At 34.9% G+C, this 22,338-nt stretch overlaps 1 protein-coding gene across 3 annotated transcripts in view; it reads left to right on the top strand.

Annotated features, from left to right (window-relative positions):
- Positions 1–22,338, top strand: part of LOC126356171 (teneurin-a) — a 2,471,974-nt gene that overhangs the window by 2,318,694 nt on the left and 130,942 nt on the right. For 2 of the 3 annotated variants that reach the window (XM_050006926.1, XM_050006927.1), the window contains 3 exons: positions 467–613; positions 4,336–4,543; positions 15,125–15,151. In XM_050006926.1, the coding sequence (XP_049862883.1) occupies positions 467–613; positions 4,336–4,543; positions 15,125–15,151 (382 nt within the window). The remainder of the gene's footprint in view (positions 1–466; positions 614–4,335; positions 4,544–15,124; positions 15,152–22,338) is intronic. The other variant, XM_050006928.1, reaches the window with a different exon arrangement.

The raw sequence follows: 22,338 nt of genomic DNA on the forward strand, positions 1-22,338 counted from the left end.
GTCAGTTACTTTCTATGTGAAGTAACTTTTAAACTGATAGTAGATAATTGTGGCTCATCGATAACATCAGTTGTTTGTGGGTTCGGTGACAATAGTATTTGCAGAAGAGTTGCTGATTTATACAACAACTCATTCCAAAAATAATTTTACAGTAATTGAGTAATTATTTGTGATATTATTGCAGTTCTGTAAAGAATCACTTTAGCACAACTCCCTATAATCATAATATCATATCCATCATTACTGTATATCATTGTTTTCCATGCAAGGTGAAGTACAAGTTCCCCCTTCTAAAAACAATTTCATCCTTGTTACATAGTTATTTCAAAAGGTTTTGCATTATTTGACATAATATATATTTGACAGTAAGTCTAATCATTGTAATGTTGTTTCACTGAAACATCTCATAAAGTTAATGCAACAATATTAACAAACACAAAAAATAATGATTGTCTTTTGTTGACAGCTGGTTGCAAAAGTGCTTGTAATCGTCATGGTACATGTTCCCTGGAAGATGGAGAATATCGCTGTATGTGCTCAGATGGATGGGCGGGTTATGACTGCAGTATTCGACTCGAAATGGAATGTAATGATGAAATTGACAATGATGAAGGTGAAATCAAATTTTGAATTCATTTATTTCTCCAAAACATGTATAGAAATTGTAGTTTATTCTATATCCTACCAAAATATTTTATTACATGAAATGAACTTGAACAAAGAAAGGTTTGTTCTATGTTCAGGGAACTTTAAAATTTACATGAAATGTTTTTTGTGCTTAAGTAGCACGAGTAAAAAACACTTGAGTATTCCAGCATTTGTGATACTTTTCATAGTGACTTGAAATGTTTGTGAATAAGAGAAAGCGGAGAAGATAGCTGTTGTCTTATTCTGTCTGTGAAGGAGTCAATTGTGTCATGTAATTCTCTTCTGTTTGCATTTTACTGTAGAAAATATTGATTAAATGAGTAAATGAGTAATAATATTCATGTTGTAATGTAGTGATGCTAGAAAATAAACTGTACAAATTAAGTACATGTCTCCTGAGATGTAGAGTAAGGTATCATTATTTGGTTAAAACATTTTTTACTGTCCTTTACATCAGCATGCTTACATCCCAAGTAGTTTCATTTATTTATAAGGGACAGTTAGATGAAAGCGAGACAGATGTAAAAGTAAGTAAACTGTTTATTATTTCTAAAGTAATTGTCATAACTGTTAATACATTTATTACACTATGAGACAAGACATCATTGTTTTCATGAAAAAATGTTTGTGGCAGCCTACAGAACCACTATTGTATCGAGGCATGCACCTCTTCATCTGAAGCAAATTGACGGCCACAAAAGTCTTTCTTCAGTGCTCCAGAAATAGGTAAATTGCATGGGGAGATATCAGGATTGTACAGAGGATGGGTGAAGGCATTCCAGCAAAACTTCCGCAGTGTAATCGACATAACAGCCAGCTCTGGAGAAGTCATGACAACCTTTACCTGGGACTACAAGGGCCCACTGCTCAATGACTTTCTGGAATATGGCACCATAAGTAACACACAGTGGTACATGGACTCTTTGCAAAAACTGAAGCACACATTCAGATCCATACACCCAATAATGTTGACCAATGACATATTTCTGTGGTGGCATAATGCCTGCCTTCGTATTGCTGGAGTTGTTCTTACTATGCTGCAGCAATTTTTCTGGGAAGTCCTTACACATCACCCATACAGTCAGAATCTCTTCCTATGTGACATAAATATTTTTGGAGCCCTGAAGAAAGGCAATTACGGCCATTGATTTTCTTTGGACAAATAGGTGAATGCCTGGGTACAATCGTGTTTCTGTAGGCAACCACACATTTTTCCATGGAGGCATTGACCATCTTGTCTCATAAATAAGTGGGATAAATGTATTACAAGTTATAGTGATTACTTTTGCAATAGTAAAGAGTTTACTTTCTTTTTGTCCATCTGTATCATTTTGATTTGACTGCCCCTTATATATACCCATACGACATGCTAAATAGCAAAATTGTGCACCTAAGCTGTACTCACAGTTGTATGCAGTGAAGTTTACTATGTTTCATAGACCAGTAGCAAGATTTTCTCGGTCTGCTAAATCATGTTAAATCAACACTAATGGTATGAAAGGAAATGAAACGTAACTCCTGCCTTTTGATATACAACTCTGAATACCGAAAGACCAATTGAAATACAGTTCTTAATACTGAAATGTATCTCTCACTCTAGGTCTTTATGTGATGAAGGTGATTTGTTGTACACGTTATATATTTTATATTACCTCATCACATTGTGCCCTTCATTTAACTGATACGAAGAGGTTCAGATTTCAGCATATGAAGGTGTAGTAAAGTGACGCTGTATTAGGATAGAAAATACATATAACATGACTGCTTCATTAGATGTTTGAATAATCAAGTGATTATTGCAGTAAATGAAATTAAGTGGTTAGTTATGACAGCTGGAATTCATGTCACTTTAATGTTATGATAAAAGTGGGTCTTGTTTGCAGGTGTTACCAGTTTGGATGATGAAGCATTAAGTTGCAAAATTTTACACAAGAACAGAACTTTGTTTATGCTATAGAGAGGAGCATATAAAACACACAATATTCTTTTTATCTTTGAGGTTACATTAAGCAGTTGGTGTTTGAAACTCCAACAGGAGCTGAAGAGGGATTCGTTGGTAGGGTCGTCACTGACCATCTCACTGTATAACAGATAACAGGAATATTTGAGGAGTAGTAGCAAAATTTTGCATAACATAGAAATAAACATGTTGATTCCGGCGTTGTTGACATTAATGGGCTATAACCCTTATTTTAATAAACCACTAAATGTTCATTTCCAGTCATTAGTTCCTTATCTCAAAATACTTGGGTTAGGATCCTCTGCTATTAAATAATTTTGATTAGAAGTTTGAGAGGACCTCTGTATTATAAAGCCTCTTCAAGCAAAACCAGCTAAAGAACTGCTCACCATTTCAATTACAAGTGAATTGGTGCATTGATTAAGACACTTCACTTTCATTTGGGAGGAACAGAATTGAAGTCCTGCCTGGTCATCAAGATTTATGTGTTAATGGTAAATACTGGGATGGTTCCTTTGAAAGTCAAAGTTGTTGAATCTGAGCTTGTGCTCATTTATTTAATGGCCATATCATTGATGGAAGCTGAATGCTAATCATCCAACACGTTTTTCTGTTTAAGCTGCTTATTGCTATGTTATAATGTTTTTTTTTCTTTTTCTTTTTTTAAAATTTTTTTTAGCTCACACTATTCATTTTTCATCAGCCAAAATTATGCACTCAATGCAACAGATGTCATTATGATGATGCGGTTCTTACTTTCATGTCTCATTCTTCAGTTTATGCAATTTTACATCAAGTTTAGCGAAAGATTCTTTTCAGATCCATGCACAACTCATCTGTGATTGTCCCAAGCTTTACCTTTCAATTCATTTCTTATCAAGATCTGCCCCATACTACAAATAGGTTTGAAGCAGTTCCAAATACTCCATGGTTGAGAATCTAATACTGAAGATCAATACTTGTGAACTAAATGAACTCTGAACATGAAACCAAACCTGAAGCATTTGTTCTTGAATTGATTTTACGTAAGTGAATTTGAATTGCCACCTACAGTATGAGTCCCCACACATGTAATATCACGCTGTGTGTGAATGGAACCTTCTGGAGTGCACTAGGAAGTCCAGATTAAATGTCATATTGTTCTATTGAAGGAATCATGCTATTCAGTTCAATCACTGTGTTCAATATTTACTACCACGTTTGTATAGTTATGACATCTTGTGATAAATAATTAATGTGTTGTTTTATTTATCTGCAACTTGTTTGAAGGATGCAATACATAGCAAAAATGAAACTATTTAAGCCCTTTAAACAGCCATGCATAACAGCTATGCTAATGCTAGATGAGAGTACTCTCATATAAGGATTATGGATGTCAGGTTAAGTTCTGAATTAAAACTAAGAGAAACCATCAGTGAAATGGAGTGAATTTAATTAATCTAACTTGTTAAATTCTGTTGACTAATCTCAGATATCTTGATAATTGCCACACTCTGTTTTCATAATAGTAAACACTGTAAATTGTGGGAGAACACGTAGATAAAACTAGTTACCAATTGAAGTAATTATTAACAGTCTGAACTGTTTATGTATATGTTGTTTTATTCTGGTGCAGATTTTGGTGTTGGAAGATTTTAAGTAAACAAAATGTGTGGTAGGTAAGTAACTATCTGAACACCATGTTATCAACATGAGGGCTTGGAGAGCAACTGTTTCTTCTTTTACAGATGGAATGGTTGATTGCTCAGATAGTGAGTGCTGCTCACATCCTTCTTGCTCTGATCACATAATGTGTATAGCATCAAGTGATCCCGTTGAGGTGTTATTGCGGAAACAGCCACCATCTGTTACAGCATCGTTCTATCAGAGAGTCAAATTTCTCATTGAAGAAAACAGTGTTCAGAGCTATGCCCATATTGATGAATACAGTGAAAGGTAGGGAAAAGTCTATCTCATTTACAGCTTTTGTAAATCTTTTGTTTGATTTTGTTATTCATTACTGTTAACATAAGCACATACAAATAAAGTGTAGAAACAAAGATGGAAATTTGAAGTACCTTCTTGGTAGTAATTCTTTCACACAGACACATTGTTTTTCATGACAACCATTTTTTGTGAGATAAATGAACTATTACTTTATGAATCTCTTGTAAAAAAAGAGGAGGAGGCACAATTAAACAGTAGTGTCTAGTTGTTTTTGAGCATTTTAAGAAAGCACAGCTGTAAGTTATAGGATGCTCGATATAAAGGCTTCATGGCCTAGAATGATCTTGGCCAAATAAGACAAGAAACCAAGAAATTTCCCTTTCAGTAACTGGCTGTGAATAATGATGAAGTGATACTGTTTCTTATCATGTTCTTATCAATAACAATGTGTCAGGATTGCTCTGTGGACAAAGACAAGATCATTTCCTTCCTACAGTTCTTACATAACTGTAGAAATTATTCATATGATAGATGGTAATAATATTGAAAATTTAATCTTTTTGTGTTGTGTGTGGAACATCTAACAATAAATAATTCCATCTTTGTTTCATTGAAAACTTAAGCCTTTTATTTGAAAGATGTGTTATGTTTCTTTCAACTACTGACATTAACCTTTCCTCCAGTAGCTTTTCAATTTTTGTTTATCTTTATTCAGTAGCTATTTTCTTTTCTTTATTTTGTCATAACAGTTGACAAGAAACACGTTAGTCCCATCTTGAATCAGTACCACTTCATGTTATTCCTTCTCCTGATCCTCTTTCCAGTTAAGTCTTGATATGGGGAACCATTTTCTTCCTCTGTTAAAGCTTAATATAGTGGATCAGAATTTGATGTAATGCATTTAAAAGTGTTAAACCAGCATCTCAATGAAAAGACAAAACTATTGCACAAGTGGGGTTTCCAGATAAATACAGGGAAATTGTGGAGTATATATGAACTTTTACAGAATCTCTCACAAAACAAATTTTAATTCACAAGTTGTAAGCTTTTTGATTTAGTTTCAAAAATGTTCTGTCACATTTATGAATATTGGAGTAATTACCAAGCAAAATTTTAGCCATGGTTTTTTTTGTGTATATAGATGTATACAAATGCAATAGTGGGAGATGAGGTTGTAATAATCAGATCATGTAGCACAGGAACTAAACATTATTCTGATAACTGGCTGCACAAATTTTTATTTGCTATTTGTGTTTAGCTGAAATTAAAATATCCACACATATTCTAGTTGTTTTTTGCTATGTGACTCCAACAAATTAAGTTTTTATGAAGTACTTGAGAAACAAGCAATGATTTCTTTTGGTTTCCTTCATATCAAGACTTAATAATACCCTCAACATTGTGTGTTTTGTCTAGTGTTTTCCCCTTTATCATTACCAAACTAACTTTTTGTGTGTTTGTCTCAGTGTCTATTTTAAGGTAATCATTTGAACTAATAGGACTCTTAACTGGAACTTGGATAAAAACTGTTATTACTTGGTACTTTTGTCAGAATAGTGCATCAGATATAAACATTCTAGCTTCACTGGTACAGCGAAGGGAGGAGTTTCCCAACAAATTAATTTCTTAGGAAATGTTCTGTCTGCAGAGACAAAAAGAATCTGAATCTCGTTTCCAAAATAGATTCTTCAGTATGCTGTACCTTCACTATGGCACATCAGATTTTATTTCCAAATCTAATGTAAAGTGTATTTAAACAAGAAGTATATGAATCTTAATGACTGATGGCCACATCAATGATACATTTACATTGTTGGATACAAAGTCATAAGACAACCTACTCAAATATGAATTTTGTTGGAAAATGTAGTGAAATGTTCTTTTCGGCAGTCACTTGAATATTAATACCAATCAAGATATTTGTTAAAAATTGGATCCCTTTATACAAAGAATTTCTTTTTGAGCATCTGGATTATATACTTCAGGGATTGCTCCCATGCTATTTCATGTTTATATGTTAGTTTGTAATCAGTTTGTTTGATTACTGAACTTAGATCCACTTAAAAGAATTTTGCCCCAGTGCTAGACCATTGCGCACACACCATATTATAAAATTTTGCTGCCTTCCAGTGGCATATTCAGATTAACACCTCACTTCATGACCTATCAGTGTTCAAAAAATGGTTCAAATGGCTCTGAGCACTATGGGACTTAACTATTGAGGTCATCAGTCCCCTGTAACTTAGAACTACTTAAACCTAACCTACCTAAGGATATCACACGCATCCATGCCCAAGGCAGGATTTGAACCTGCGACCGTAGCGGTCACACAGTTCCAGACTGTAGCGTCTATCAGTGTTATTGATAATATATGAACTACTTAAGAAAGTAAATTTCAAATCTTTTTTCTTTATAAATTGCTCCTACTCATGATTTTAGCTGCCCTTTAAGTTTAAAAAAGGAAATTCGATATTAATTCTTAACTGTTTGTGTCTTAGATTAGAAGACCATGAAAATAAATACTGAAAATCTGTATGAAGAAGAACGAAGCAACCAATACTCTACAGTTAGTTTACCCAGACAATGGACAGAGTCTTCAGCATGCTCTTTTCATTGGACAGCCATAGACAGTTGTCACTTACAACATAAATGAAGCTTTCTTTGTTGTCAGATAACAAAAGTTACATACGAGTTTGTCATGTGTGAATGCTTTGGTACAATATTTTTGAGAATTCGTGACATTTATTCTGCTTCTGACTCTCATTTGCTGAAAGCAAAAATTAACTATATTCTTGCCTGTTAAAAACATTCTATTTCTTTTCTGATTTCATCTCCCATATTTCATTTATACATTTGTGCTGATTTGGATTAAATTCCATTCTTCTTACAAGGTGCTAAATTATCTCATGTTGTTTTTTCACATCTTCCAGCATTACTCTTTAATAGTAATGTGTCAGTCTATATCCTTGCTCTGTCACAGATATAATGAGAGTTATTTTTGCATTCCTTGTCAGGACATAATTATGTTTGACACTATTCTACTGTTTGGTTGTATTGTCCGTTCCAAGAGCTATGCATTTTATGTTGCCCTTCAGCATCTGTTTTTAATGATGTGTGTGCTGCTATTTCAGTACAGAAAGGAAAGTTGACTGAACATTATTCTTCCTTGAATATAATGCATAATATTCAGTCACTCTCCAATTTCATCCAAAAACTCTTTAATGATATACATGGAACTCTAACAATCAGAAACTTGATTTTTTTGTTGTACACCAACAATTAGTTACCTCTCTCATCACGGATTTAATACTGATGCTGTATGTCACACAGTGATAGGAAATCACATGAGAATGAAAGTGAAATCTGTCAATTTTTGCGCTTTTTGATGTTAATATGGAATTGACACACATTTATGATCACAATCAGTCTTACATGATGAGGAGTAATGAGCTCCATTCTTACATCCAGCCCTACGGTGGGTCTAACTCAAGTTTCTCGAAAAAAAAAAAAAAAAATTCTTGTACCATTTGAATGGCACCTGTTTGATTTCAGAATGCTGCTTTAAATCATATTGCATACACTATTTGGTTTCAAATAATTAATTTTCCATTTTGTGAGAGCTAATTAAATTCCATACTTAAATAAATAATGTTTTAAAGTTCCTTATATGAAGATTATTTGACATAAAATCATACATATTGCTGTTCAGATTGTTGCTTGATTTTCGAAGAAACTGACAGCATATCTTTTCACAGAGAAATGAAGTATCAGTCATACCATGTATGAAATTTATAGCTTCCAAACTGACACTAAATGCTCGTACATGCATTCAGTTTTCTATCTTTCAAAAATTTTTAACTCCAAAAGTTGTTTGTTTCTGAAGCATACATATTCATTATCACTAGTATGAAACATGTTCCTACTTGGCTCCATTATGAAAAAGTTACATATTAACAATTTACATATATAGGCCTAACTGTTCTTTCAATTATGGTTTCATTCATGTTACTTATTGTCATCTGAGAATCAGCTTGTACACAAAATTACGAGTGGTGCATTGCGAAATGGACATTTCAGCCTACATTTTAAACATATTTGATCATAATTTATATTACAAGCATTTTGGCTTGTGTTTCCCTTTAAATGCTTCGTATTCCAGTTTGAAACTGTTACAAATGCAGTTGTCAATGAAGAATATGTACAAAGAGACAGTCTGTTGCTAAACAACTGAACTAACAAGTACCTGAAGATCTCTTTTGTCAGTTGAGGATAGTCCACAATATGTACAATATCTCTTGTACAATTTGTTCTTATAATAAAACTGGACCAGTTAAAAAATCCATAAGTCAAACAGGCAATAATTTATCTAATTTTCTTACGATAGTGACAAATGAAACAGGCCTTCGTAGCTATATCTGAGAACTAGATGGAAATAATCTTTAAGATTTATGTGTTGTATGCAGATAAAAAAAAGAAGCAAACCAACAATAGTTTTGAAAATTTCTGATTTCACCCTGTTGACTGTTCCTGGCAAGTAGATCCAAACAACAGTCTAGTTACATAATTGTGAAATCAAATTATTTTATATACATTTAGAGCTATATCTTCTAAGAGGACTACTATGAACTTAAATGCAGTTATGTAATTTTAAGAAATTTATATGGTAGACACAAGTGATCTTCAATTTATCACACATAAATAAACAAAACCGTGTGCTCATAGAGCCAACAACATTCATAAATGCCACCACTGTTCTCAATTAGAAGAATTTATTCACATAAAAGAAATGCTATGAAGTGACTCTGAAAGTAGTTTCCATGTTCTGCCTGAACCACTGTTTGTTGTAGTAAGTTGTGTACGTGTCTAAATCATTTGTCTCTTGATTTGTGTTCTTTTCAGTCAGTGAACTACTTGTGTCTGTCATGTAGATACTGTCATTTGTATAATTTTTTTCTCAGTCTGTGTTTGTGTGTGAATGTCTTTGTTTATGATTGTGTGTTTGTGTATCAGATCAGTGTTTGTGGAGTCTTGTATTTTTCTGTTTGTTAAATGGAATTCAATACAATCAAGCATTTCTGAAAAACATGTTGTAGTTTTTATTGATGTCAAAGTATCAACTCATATTGTGTGTGGAAACTAATTATGTTGGACCATTGTGAAATAGTTCAAAGTTATATTTGCCTGATGTGAGGAGTAATTGATTATACCTCCATAATTTGAAAAAGCAGACAGTTCCTAAATGATAACCAGCCAAAAAGTTAGTTATTGACTCTTTAACAAGTTTTCCAAATCATCATTTTTATGACTCCTTATTTTAAAAACAATCCCACATTTTGTAGCATCTCCTTCACTAAAATTTTTTTTATAATTATCACTCATGTTATGTTTTGTGACATGGTACAATAGCAACAGATTGAGTATTTCATTGTGAACATGATAAACACCTTTGAAAGTTACAGAGTATATTTCCAAATTTATATACCACAAACTTCAGTATCAAAAAGCAAATATTTATTAGTTTGTAGCTGATACTTGGAGTTTTTATTATATGAAGGTTTCCACAGTTTCATACATAAGTCACTAGCCCCAAAATTTTTCACTTGATTAAGGACTGTTTAGGTGTGTAATGCAGTCTTCATAGTGTTTAATGTAGAGTGTTGAGTAGATTCCAGTCACAGTAGTCATTTTTTTATCACAGAAGGAATCACAGGTTTACTTATGATATTTTAGTGATGTGTAAAGTTATAAAATAAAATAAAAGCATGCTGCAAGTACAGTTGCATTTTAATATGAGCTGGCAAATGTTGCTCTTACTTGCTGATATCAGAAAATGTAAATAGGAGTCTCCTGTTGATAAAACAAGACAAGAGGTAATGATAAATTAATAATAAGAATATGTATTGTGGCATTGAGCTATGAGTACATTAGAGAAACTAGAAAGAACAATATTGTTTGAAGCAATTCCCCTTATGGGTGTATCTTTCGTCCATCACTAGTTGCCAAGTGTGAAAAAATACTAAAATGAAAGTATCTCTGATATTTTTGTGAATGCATTTGTCTTTGTATCTGGAACTCTAACTGTATTTATAGTGCACTTCTTAAATGAAACTGGCTTACTGTGGATTTGTAAATCAATCTTCTAAATAATAACTCAAGCCTATAAACAGGCTCTGAGTAATGTTGTCGCTCTTCTGATTTCTCTTGGATTGCTATCAGACCAGTTCTCCACCACCTCCTACCATGATGGTAGGAGGTGGACAATGAAGAATGGAGCAGGTGTTACGAAATCCACAAACATCATCTGCTCTGTTTGTAATGCCTGCTCTGTTCTCTGCAGCTACCTAACATCATGGCATGAGGTCTGAAGACTGGTCAGTAACTGACCAAAACTGGTGACCACAAAAATAAAGGTTTCTTGCAGTTAAGACTCTCTATGTTCATTTTAAAATAAATTTTAAGCACACTTTATTACAGTAACCAAGTTCCGTGGCATGTTTGTAGAAGTTAACAATAAAATGAAGAATGTCAATAGAAGTCAAACAGAATAAGTTTCAGTTCCAATACTATCAACTAATTGGGACACTTCACGTGCTAGACTGGTCAAGGAACTGAGACGCAATCTCAGTCTAAAACGCACACATAAAATAACATTAAAGTGCATGTGATAACTACTGATCAGATTCACACTCTAGATGCTGCCAATAAGCACAAGGATCCCTTTTCTCCAAAATAGTTAAATTTAAACTGAATGCAGTCAATTCATTTCCAATGGCACATGTATGTTCAAAGTGGCAAACAAAAATGCATACCTCAAGGTAATTACCAACAAAATCATATGATACAAATGGATACACACCAAAATTTGACAGCAAGGTGTCTGAGCTTTATTGAATTATACTTGTGCTTGAACAAGAACCAAAAACTTAACACTTGACAAGAATTTTAGAAGGTACTTAACCTTGATTTTGATCAAGATGATGTATATTGTTTAAGTGCACTTGTACTTGAACTAGGGGACACAGGCTGAATTAGTGTAATACCCCAGAGTCAACAATTAAATAAAGAATAAATAGACATTCAAGCAACATCAAAATTAATAACTTAGTAAAAATCAAGTTCTTTAACAAGTGAGGTAAATGCCAACCCCCATTACACATGAACCCGCTTCGCCTTATAAACAACAGTTAGGGCTTGCTGGACTCGAGTTGCCGTGACGAGCAAAATGCACCTCTCATCAAGACACCAGAAGTGAACAGAATTATTTCCCAAATTTCTTTTGTAAATCACCATGAATAAGCATTCCATTCAAACAAAGCACAAATGGGGAATACATTGCAGAATTGTTTTGTAAACCACAACATTTAAAAGACAACAGTTCTTAAAAACATCATTACAAAAACCAAAAATGATAATGGAGGAGGCTGAGTTGCACCCCACACAGTTTAACTACCTAAAACATGCTTGTTCAACCCCTAAAATCAGATCTACACTAGCCATTAACACAAAGAGCAGAGTACACAGCACTAGCAGTTAAAATAACTGAAGAGATTGAAAGAACTGGTTGCATAGCAAACTTCCTTGCACCAGGACCACAATGGCGTTAATCACCAGGGAAGTTCCAAAATGTGCTCACCCATAATAAAATTTGGCAAGCTGCAAGATAAAGCAAGTTGACGCCGATGTGAGTGCTGCCTTCCCCCAGTGGTAGAACTCCTTTCCTGCTAGCTATTGCTCACAAGAATGCTGCTACAGCAGTGAACAGCAGATGGCTTACTACTTGCTGCTGCCAGTTCCATTCTGATCAATCCAAGGTGCTATGGCCAGCATGCCTCACACGCATCATGAAAGGTCGTGGCAGCAAAATCATGGATCCAGAATATGAGGACACTTGAGCCAATACTGAGTGAAATTGTGACCCTGCTGCCTGCTCTGCTCCTTGGCCAGCCTCAGAGTCCCACAACCGAACTGCAAAAGAGCGAGGCCACTGCCGGCTCAGCCTGTCAGGCCACCAGTGATGTCCTCTGGCCAAAGATTAATACCACTGAGTGTAACACAGCCTATCAATTCACACCCTAGGAAGTAGGACTGTTACAAGGTGTGAGGAGAGGAAGGGGTGGAAGGCTACCTGCTGTGACAAAGGGAACGGATCATGTCTTCTGGTGAGAGAAGTTTCACATTCTTGTGTAGCCCCAACCATTGGCAAAGCAGTCCTATGCCCTTACAAGGAAGTAAGAATGGCCTGCTTAAAACTCGAAATCTTTTTAACTGCTACTATTTTGAGTAAATTAAAGCTTCTCTCAAAATGACAGCCAGAAAAAATCCAGTACCATATTTCGGTTCCTCAATACTTTAAGAATAATTATAATTGTGTCGTTTCTCTCTCAGAATTTTTTGATGGGTTAAATCACAATTGAAAATTAAAGGAACCATAAATAAACCTGGTAGCAAAAAATGGATACACAAGTGTGTTATTCATTACCAGAGAATCCTGAATCTGTAAACAGATCACTTGATTTATTATTATTATTAGTCTCTTTCTTTGTCTGAGGTCTAAGCCACATACAAATGTTCCAACACATGGCATTACACGTTTTTTGGCTATAAATTGGTCAATCAAATAAAGGAAGCAAAATGGAGAGGACTCAAGTTGTAATTCCATGATTGTATGATAACTTTTAAACAATGAGAAAAATATTGACAGTTGCATGTTTGGCTCACAGGGAATAAGCAAGAGAATGAAAACATACTTCTATGAGGTTTGTAAGCAGCAATAGAATGTGAAATGTTATCCCAATTTGTTCATGTCATATTTAAGAATGTGGCTCATTAGTATGCATGTTTAACATCATTGTTAGAAATCACTGGGCAGAGGAATTAATAGCTGGGAGCAAACCAAAAGTCTGTTAAGCCACAATTTGGTATTAAATTAACAGATGAAGTAGTTATACCTAGAGAGAGTCTGAAGCACAAAATTATCTGGCTTTTTTGCATCATGGTGATGGCACTATGCTATAGTAAAAAAATTAGTAAATTAGTACCAATGTTTGATTGACAGCTTATAGATACAAGGACAAAGTATTTCACATTTTTGTTTTGCTGTATGTGTTTATGTATGGGTCATAGGTGTTTCTTACCTCTTCATGAGTTTCAATAATGCTTTACCTTGCAATAAGAGTATTCCACAGCCAACATACTAGTTGGTCTCCACTCCTGTAAAATATTTAAAGTATTCACTGCGGGGCACAGTAGTGCCAGATCAGCCCATCCCAAAACTTTTCTTGTGCTGGAGGCGACATGTCACGAGGAGTGGAAGACTGTGCACAGAAACTAATCATTGACCTGATTTCAGCCATGTGATGTAGATGTATCCCATTTTGCTATCTGTGATGCCCAAATCCTTAATGATGGGGACAGTTATCCCCCCCCCCCCCCCTTCCTCTCCCCCTCCTCCACACACACACACACACACACACACACACACACACACACACAGGCAATAAAAACCTGACTTAAGATCAAACAGAAATTGTTAAATTGGCAGAATACATATTTTATTCCTATTGCAGAAAGCACACTGGTATTTTTCATCACTTTGTTCTCTTTTTTCCCCTTGGCTACACAGTTAATTGTTTATCCTGTGGCTTCACTGACTTTATGTAATTCAGATTCAAGACAAGAATGTTTTGCTAGTTTACATATCAATTGCCTCTTACTATATTCTAACATGAGCCGGCAAATTACTTTCTTATCACCAAGCTGTATTGTCACATGCTTGACAGTATAATCCAATGAGCTAATTGTCAGTTAGTAAATTTTGGACATTTGAATAGCATTGCACATGCACTATTTTAAGATCCCAAGCAATTAAAAAGTATTATAATAGAGTTAGGTTCACTTAGTGTTGTAACTTTGTCCAAAAATTTTTGATGACAAGACATTAAAAAATAACAAATAAATCATTCACTAGCATTGCAGGTAAATTGAACCTACCCCATAAAGATGAAATTTGGACTTTACCATTTCACACATACTCATGATAATGCAATCTTGAAAGAAAAAAAAGCAGTTCTGCTAGTTTTGATTTCATTCTTGTAACTCCTAAAATGTCTTTCTTATAAGTCATCATTTAAATCCCCTTGCCTTGTCTCTCTCTCTCTCTCTCTCTCTCTCTCTCTCTCTCTCTCTCTCTCTCTCTCTCTCTCTCTCTCTCTCTCACACACACACACACACACACACACACACACACACACACACACACACTCTCTCTCTATCTTACAAAAACCATAACTATCATGAACATTTGCTTAATATTTCTGGAAGACTGTTAGTTATTTCAATAATAGAGTACTAGGTAATATTCAGTTACTGTTATTGTCCTGTGATCTCTAAAGCTCTAGTCTTTAAGGTTATAACTACATTAATCAATTTTAGTACTCCTTCATATCAGGCAATCGTTAGTAAAAAATCTCATTTTTAATGAATTGTTGTATTGTAATTCACAAATGCTTGATTTGTATTTGTTTGTTTCTTTTTTGGTAATTTGCTTACGTCGTAACGTCCTCTTCTTCTCATTACTCCCCTACATTGTAGTCAGTTCTGGAATTCATTTACACCGCGGTAAGTTGGTCCCAGATGTTCTTACTTTACTGTTCATTATAAAAAAAATCAAGAATGATAGAAAAATATTTTGTAAAGTTGAGTATAACAACCAAGAGTATTTTTCTACATATTAAATTCCTCTTCTTACACGTACTATCTTCTTACCTTTGAGTTTTCACACACATTCAAAAATGTATTTGTTAATATTTATTTCAGTTTTGTTTTATAACACAATTTTAATGCTGCTATGTATTTTTCATATTTTTGTATGATTTAAACCATTCATATTTTTTATACTTTTCTTCCTGTTAATGCTGCTTGGCATATTTTTCATATTTTATTTAAAACTAGATTTACATCTGAACTGACATTGATATAGCAAAGAAATTTTGTACTGATGACAGGTGGAACAAAATAAATGCTATTGTTGGAGTCAGTGTTCAGAATTATGGCTTTTGACTTTGACCATGGCTTGATTAAAAATAATTTCAGATATGACAGTTGGTCTGTGTAATGGCAAGTTCAACTCAGTGCGAGGACATCAATTTGTAATCATGACAGTTGGCAAAGAATCTGAAAAATGCTAGTTAAAATGCATCGTTATTGCAAATGTGAAGCATCCATAAAATGCAATGATACAGTGCATGCTGTGTATTTGGATCTCTACAGTATGTATTTCATATCATTTGCAGTATTTTTAATACTGTTCATAATCATAAAGGCAAAGGATGCTAGGGTCATAATTTATCTACTCATCTATTAGTTCCACATAACTTATTGCTTACTTCTATAATTTTGGTTGTAAAATTCTTCCATTATACATATACTGTATGAAAATGTACTTCTATATTGTTCAGAAAGTGGCTATTCTTTTGTTTTTTTCCAGTGAAATACAACTAAAAATCTTCTGGATTCTTAAACTCTTTTCTTCTTTGTTTCTCATGTTCAGTCCTCAAAATTATACTAAAGAAGAAACTTTATTTGTGAAGGTGAAATTAATGAATATCATTTGCAAATTTTGTTTCTCATTTTGCACTTTTCAGTGTAAGTGTGTTGGAAGTATTGTCTTCGCTAATGAATATCAGTAACTCGGAATGCCCACAAAATTCACTTCTGTGATCTATTAGTGTTTGAAAATATTTGTACCACATAAAATTCATTCTATTAAACTAATAACAAAAGAATTATAATGCAACTTTAATTTCATATTAAAGTCTGGCTAGTATCCTGTTTTCAATCATCCTGCATGAACAATGTAACTTAGGACAGTACTGGAAAAGATCGCACATGACCTCTGTTGATAAAGTGGTAAATGAATTACAAATCACTGTCCCCAGTGTCACTCTTTTGCTGTGTCCTAGAGTATATTCTTATCTTGAACATTGTTGTTCCCAAAGGAAGAGAAGCTTCTCTCAAAAAATCAGCATGGGTTAAAAAAATACAACTTAAGTTTAATATAGAGCTTGTTTCACACAAAGTGGCAGTAAATACATAGAGTCCATCTTCTTAGATTTGTGAAATGTATTGAACACTGTACCACATTGTTGTCTGATAACCAAGATACAATCATACATAATACTGTGTGTTTGAAAAAGAACTCCCTACTTTTAACATGTCCAAGAATCTGTACAAAGTGACATACACTATTCTAGTTTGTGGTGTTTGGTTCATCAACTCTCCAATTTTAGCTCCACTTCAGTTGGTAGGTCTGCTTGACCTTGAAACGGCACCAGTGTTGTTTTTTTCCTCTATTCCCTCAGTTCAGTCCAGGCGTACGTGCAGTGCAGCGCAGTGCAGAACAACTCCACAGTAATGTGTACTCCACAACAGAAAATGCAGTGTGTTATTTGGCTTACGGAAATGGAGTCATCTATAACACTGCAACGTAATTTTAGGCATCAGTATGTTGGTGAACCATGTACAGCAAAATCTATCCATCGTTGGCTAAAGTCTTTCACAGAAACCACTAATGTTTTAAAAGCAAAATGACCAGGTAGACCAAGAACTTCTGAAGATTTTGTTGAACAGATCCATGTTTTGTGTGTCCAGAGCCCAAAGAAGTCACAATTAGGAGTGCTTAAAGGTACTGTGTATGATGTTGTACATACAAGACATAAGTTGCATGCCTACAAATTGCGACTGGTGCGTGAAATAAAACCTACTGGTAAAATCAAAAGGTATGAGGTTGTTGTTGACTTTCTACACAGAATTGATGATGATGTCAATTTTTCAAAAAAGGTTCACTTTTTGTGATGAAGCTACATTTCATGTCAATGGAACAGTTAATTGTATTCCGTATTTAAAGCCTACACGCTGTGAGTTAATTGTATTGACTGCAGAATTTGGGGGGGGGGGGGGGGGGGGGGCAGATCATCCACATGAAGTTATTCAGCATCAATGTGCTTCTACCAAAGTTAATGTCTGATGCAATTTGATGGAAGTTCAGGTGATTGGTCCCTTGATTTTTGTAGAAAAAAACAGTAAACGGGGACCTTTACTGTGACATGTTGACACAGTACGTCTTTCGCCAAATGGACGATATTGAGGCAGAAAAGGGGCTTGTGTTTTTCCAACAAGATGTCTTGACACTTGCTTTCCAGGAAGGTGGATAGGCAGGGCTGAAGCCAGACTTAACCCCACTGAAGTGTTTTCTTTCGGGGCTACATAAAAAATGTTGTGTATGGTGAAAAGATCAGACTTATCAATGATTTACAGGAAAGAATCATCACAGAGGTTGGGATACTTACACCTGAAATGTTGATTAATATGTGGCGAGAAGTGGAATATCACCCCTATGTGTGCAGGGCAACAAACGGATCTCACGTTGAAGTTTACTAACATCAAACAAAACTTGAAGGAATTCTCTTTCATGATATGTACTCTTTGATGTAATTTTTCATTAATTTCCCCATTAAATTTATACTTAAAACTAGGGAGTTCTTTTTGAAACACCCTGCATATTCATAAGTATTTAATTGGCTCTAAAAATTTTTGACTGATAGAATGCAATATGTTGTACTGGATGGTGATATTCACCAGTAATGAAATTAACGTCAGGAGTTCATGTGAAAGACTTCAGTGTTCGCTTAGATGGTGAGCGGCAATCCCATATTGTTCACTGATCTTGCTTTGTCTTCAGGATATTATTGTCACTGGAGACCTAAATGAAATACTGAATAACTTACACGTTATTTCAAATGATGAAAAATTGAATTACTTACACTGTATTTCTGAAAACAAAGATGATGTGACTTACCAAACAAAAGCGCTGGCAGGTCGATAGACACACAAACGAACACAAAAATACACACAAAATTCAAGCTTTCGCAACCCACGGTTGCTTCATCAGGAAAGAGGAAAGGAGAGGGAAAGATGGAAGGATGTGGGTTTTAAGGGAGAGGGTAAGGAGTCATTCCAATCCCGGGAGCAGAAAGACTTACCTTAGGGGGAAAAAAGGACAGGTATACATTCGCGCACACACACACACACACACATATCCAGATATGTCATATATAAGACTACCATTCGGAGCACCTGGTAGATACAAAAATATTGTGTATTATAATCATTAAACTGACTGACTCTTCAAAAACATACCACCTGTCATTCATGCTAGACAAAACCTTCAGTACATATGAATTTTAGCATATGCATATGCTTATTGCCAGATCCCTTATTTAAAGGTGGTTCATGAATTTACTAAGCAGGCTTCCACACTTTAGTTGGTGTAGTGTCTTATCTGTAATCTGATGCTACTTTTGTATAGGTTCAATACCCCTGTTAGCCATAAGCAGTTACAGTGATTGGAATGAAAAAAGCAGCCGAGGTGGCGAATGTACATTCTGTAATTAAGGAAAAGCTCACATTCCAGTACCTGTGGAAAATAAACGAAGATAGAAATAAGTTTCAAAAGCCTCTAGGGGGAGAAAATTGCCATCACAGTTGAAAATGAAGCAATTCAAGGCAGATGTAAGAGAGAAAGATTCTATGCTGGTCTAAACGAGGTGAAGGAGCTCAAGATCTCTGCAAACAGGAAAATATTTAATATGTAAACTTTCAATTTGGTTTCTGGATTATAAAACTCTGCCTTTGGTCAAATCGTACACAGTGGAAACAGTGTGCATGCCGCTTACTGATGCCAAGATCCAAGTACAAAAAAGCTAAATAAACTGTGTACACAGTTAATCTTTTACGTGACTGATCACTGAATATTTCTTCGTATGAATAATTATGACAGAGATGTGCTGTTTCCTGGAGTACGATGACTTCTAACTTTAGGACTAGAGGTCAAGAAGAAGCTTATCAATGGTACTGAAGTTTTCCTTTTGGGCTTTGGTTTCAGCCACACATCAGTTCCTGACTGCAACTCGGAAAAAGAACTATCATTTTTTAAATCTGTATTTTGGTAATTACAATTTACTTGTGATACTGTTCTCTCTTACCTTGTTGCTGACATTTTACCTACATGTTAATAGTGGAAAAGAGTACTACGAAAAAGGTCAGTGCTCCTTATAATAATCTCACTGGCGTTGATGAGACGACTGCTGTGGTGTGCTATAATGAAGTCTTATCTGTCCAAAAAACCTAATTGGACAAGGGAAGAAGGAGAAGAAATTCCAGCCAGCCAATATAAGTGTAGGATGGAATATAAAATATGAAAGGGATGTGACATTTGATCTTGAAAACAGGGTGCTAGAAAAAAGTTCAAGTAATAATCAAGAAATATAGGATGTTTCATGTATAACACAAGTGGTATGTATCGCATCAAGGGGAAACCAGTAGGAGGGAGGCAGACTCTAATTGTCACATTCAGCCCAACCTCTGACTTGCTCCTTGGACGTTAGCAAGGGGTGTAATGATTTAGCAAAGTAGAAGTGGTCTTGCAAAGTAGACCAAGCTAATCATTTGCACTATTTAGCTCTTCAAACTAGTGTGTCCGTAGCATTTGCTAATAGAGCTGTACGCAAGCTTAAACTGAAATCTTAAAAAATAGTGTTACTAATATTACTGATGCTCTCTTTCTTGGTGTCAGTTTTGCAACTGGCTGTTGCAGTCTTTTAATGGTGGGGAGGTGTTGATAAATAATGCCCCCTCCCCCCCCCCCCCCCCCCTGTTAAAACACAACTGCATTTATCTGTGTACATGAACTCAGAACTCTCTGAACAATCGACCCTCGAGTTCTGAAAGTTCCTATTAGTTATATGGAGCCTCTTAATGATGTGAAAAGAGGAGTGTAATGTGCTGTAAGTGAAGCGATAGATTACTGGACCAATCATTGCCCAACAAACCATAGATTCTGATAAGTAGGTGAACAGTGTACTGCAGTGTTATTTCAGAGAAGTAACAAGTAATGAGAAGGCCAACGGTGATTTCGTGCAGGGCCATGTAAGAGCACATACATCCATTTTGTTTATGACAATGTTAAAGAGGACAGCTCGCATCTTTAAAAACACCTCTTTAACAGTCAATGCACAACCATTATTTTGTAGGGTTATGTTCAAGGATGTGCACAACAGGGTGACAAGGTGTTGCAGACACAGTACCCTGAAATTCTATATGGCACAACAATTTTTCAGATTGTTTTACGAGGCCACTTCGAGCTTGTCTAGTTTGACCAAAACTGATATGCCACCTGAAAAAAATTACAAGAATGGGATGGAGCTACACCTCCCCAGTATTGGTTCCAGCATGACACGAAACACATTTGCATCATGTGTGAAATATTCTGTATTTGTGGGTTCATGGTACACAAAAGAGAGATGGAATTCATGAAGAGTAGTAGTAATGCTATTATGTTATGGACTGTTAAATTTTCCATGAAGTAACAATCACGATTCTTCTGGACCATCAAAAATTCTTATACTCCAGAAATCTGTGCTCTTGTCTGCTGCAACATCCTGACAGAGTGGTATAAGGTAGGATAGAAATTTAGGTGCACTGTGGCCCAGATGTATATCAGAAAAAAATTGACCCTACAGTTCCACCAGTCATTTGTTGTAGTCAAATATCAAACATTATGTTTCAGCCACATAAATTTGTGATGGATAAATTAACAGATGTGACATGAGTAATACAAACATTTTCCTTCTAAAGCTAGGAACAGAAAGAAGAGTTTGTCATCACCAGCATGTAATAAAGTCATTAGATGGCATTTGCTTACTAAATGGAAAACATTGGAACTTCAGTCATAATTTAACCATACTACCCAGTATGAACCACATTCTAATGTTAAAGTACACAGTTTGTATTGTATTACTGGCAAGGTATTGCACTGTATGAAGAACTTCATCTAACAGTAGCCGGCACGGTAGCTCAGCGTGTTTGGTCAGAGAGCTGCTTACCCTCTGTAACAAAAAAACTGAATAAACAATTAACTTGAACGGATGTCTTGTGATGTCTGCCCAGACCAAACACAAAGCAAAGGGAAGGGGGGAGACAGTATGCTGGCATATCTTTTTTAAGACTCAGTGCTGATATGTAATAGGGTGCTGAAGTTAAAAGTTTTTCTGTAAGTAACTCTAGTACACATGGGTGCACAGTGACGGATTTCAGCAGTAACTGATATAGGCTCTCTGGTTTTTTTTATTATTATTTTTTTTAATTGCACGAATGCTGTATTTGTATCAGAAAAGTTCTTAATTGCTATGACTTACACCCCAGAACCTGCACATTGTCAGTGAGTAGATATGTTCTAACATGTACTTGTTAAGCTTAATTTGAAGAGAATTCATATTTTCTCTTTCTTGGCACTCTATTTGATTTGCGTAAAATTTGAATATAAAATTCATACTGTTACATTTTCTGATGTACTTGTTGCTTCACATTTGTGTCTGATACCAGATCTGTTCTGTTATCTATCATTAGTAACTTTAATTTACCTATGAGCATAAGTCATATCTGAAATTGTTGTTTATGGTATCCATGTCATCGACAGAGACATAATGTCTTTGATTTCCTGCTGTTGCAACTACTATTGCGAACCGAAAGCATTTTTGAATGTGTGTATTTAAGAGAAATACAATGATGGATTGCAGAAAATTCTTGTAAAGCAATGAAATGGAACAAAATTGTTGATTAAAAAACAAAAATAAAAGATTTAAAATTGAAATTCAGAACTTCACATCCAATGCAACTTCACTGCTACATAATTTATGTCAGTACAGCTAATTGTTGAAAACTTTTGTCATGTATATTCTTCACAAATT

This window comes from Schistocerca gregaria, chromosome 3, assembly GCF_023897955.1.
Source record: "Schistocerca gregaria isolate iqSchGreg1 chromosome 3, iqSchGreg1.2, whole genome shotgun sequence".
In the NCBI taxonomy this organism is placed as follows: Eukaryota; Metazoa; Arthropoda; class Insecta; order Orthoptera; family Acrididae; genus Schistocerca; species Schistocerca gregaria.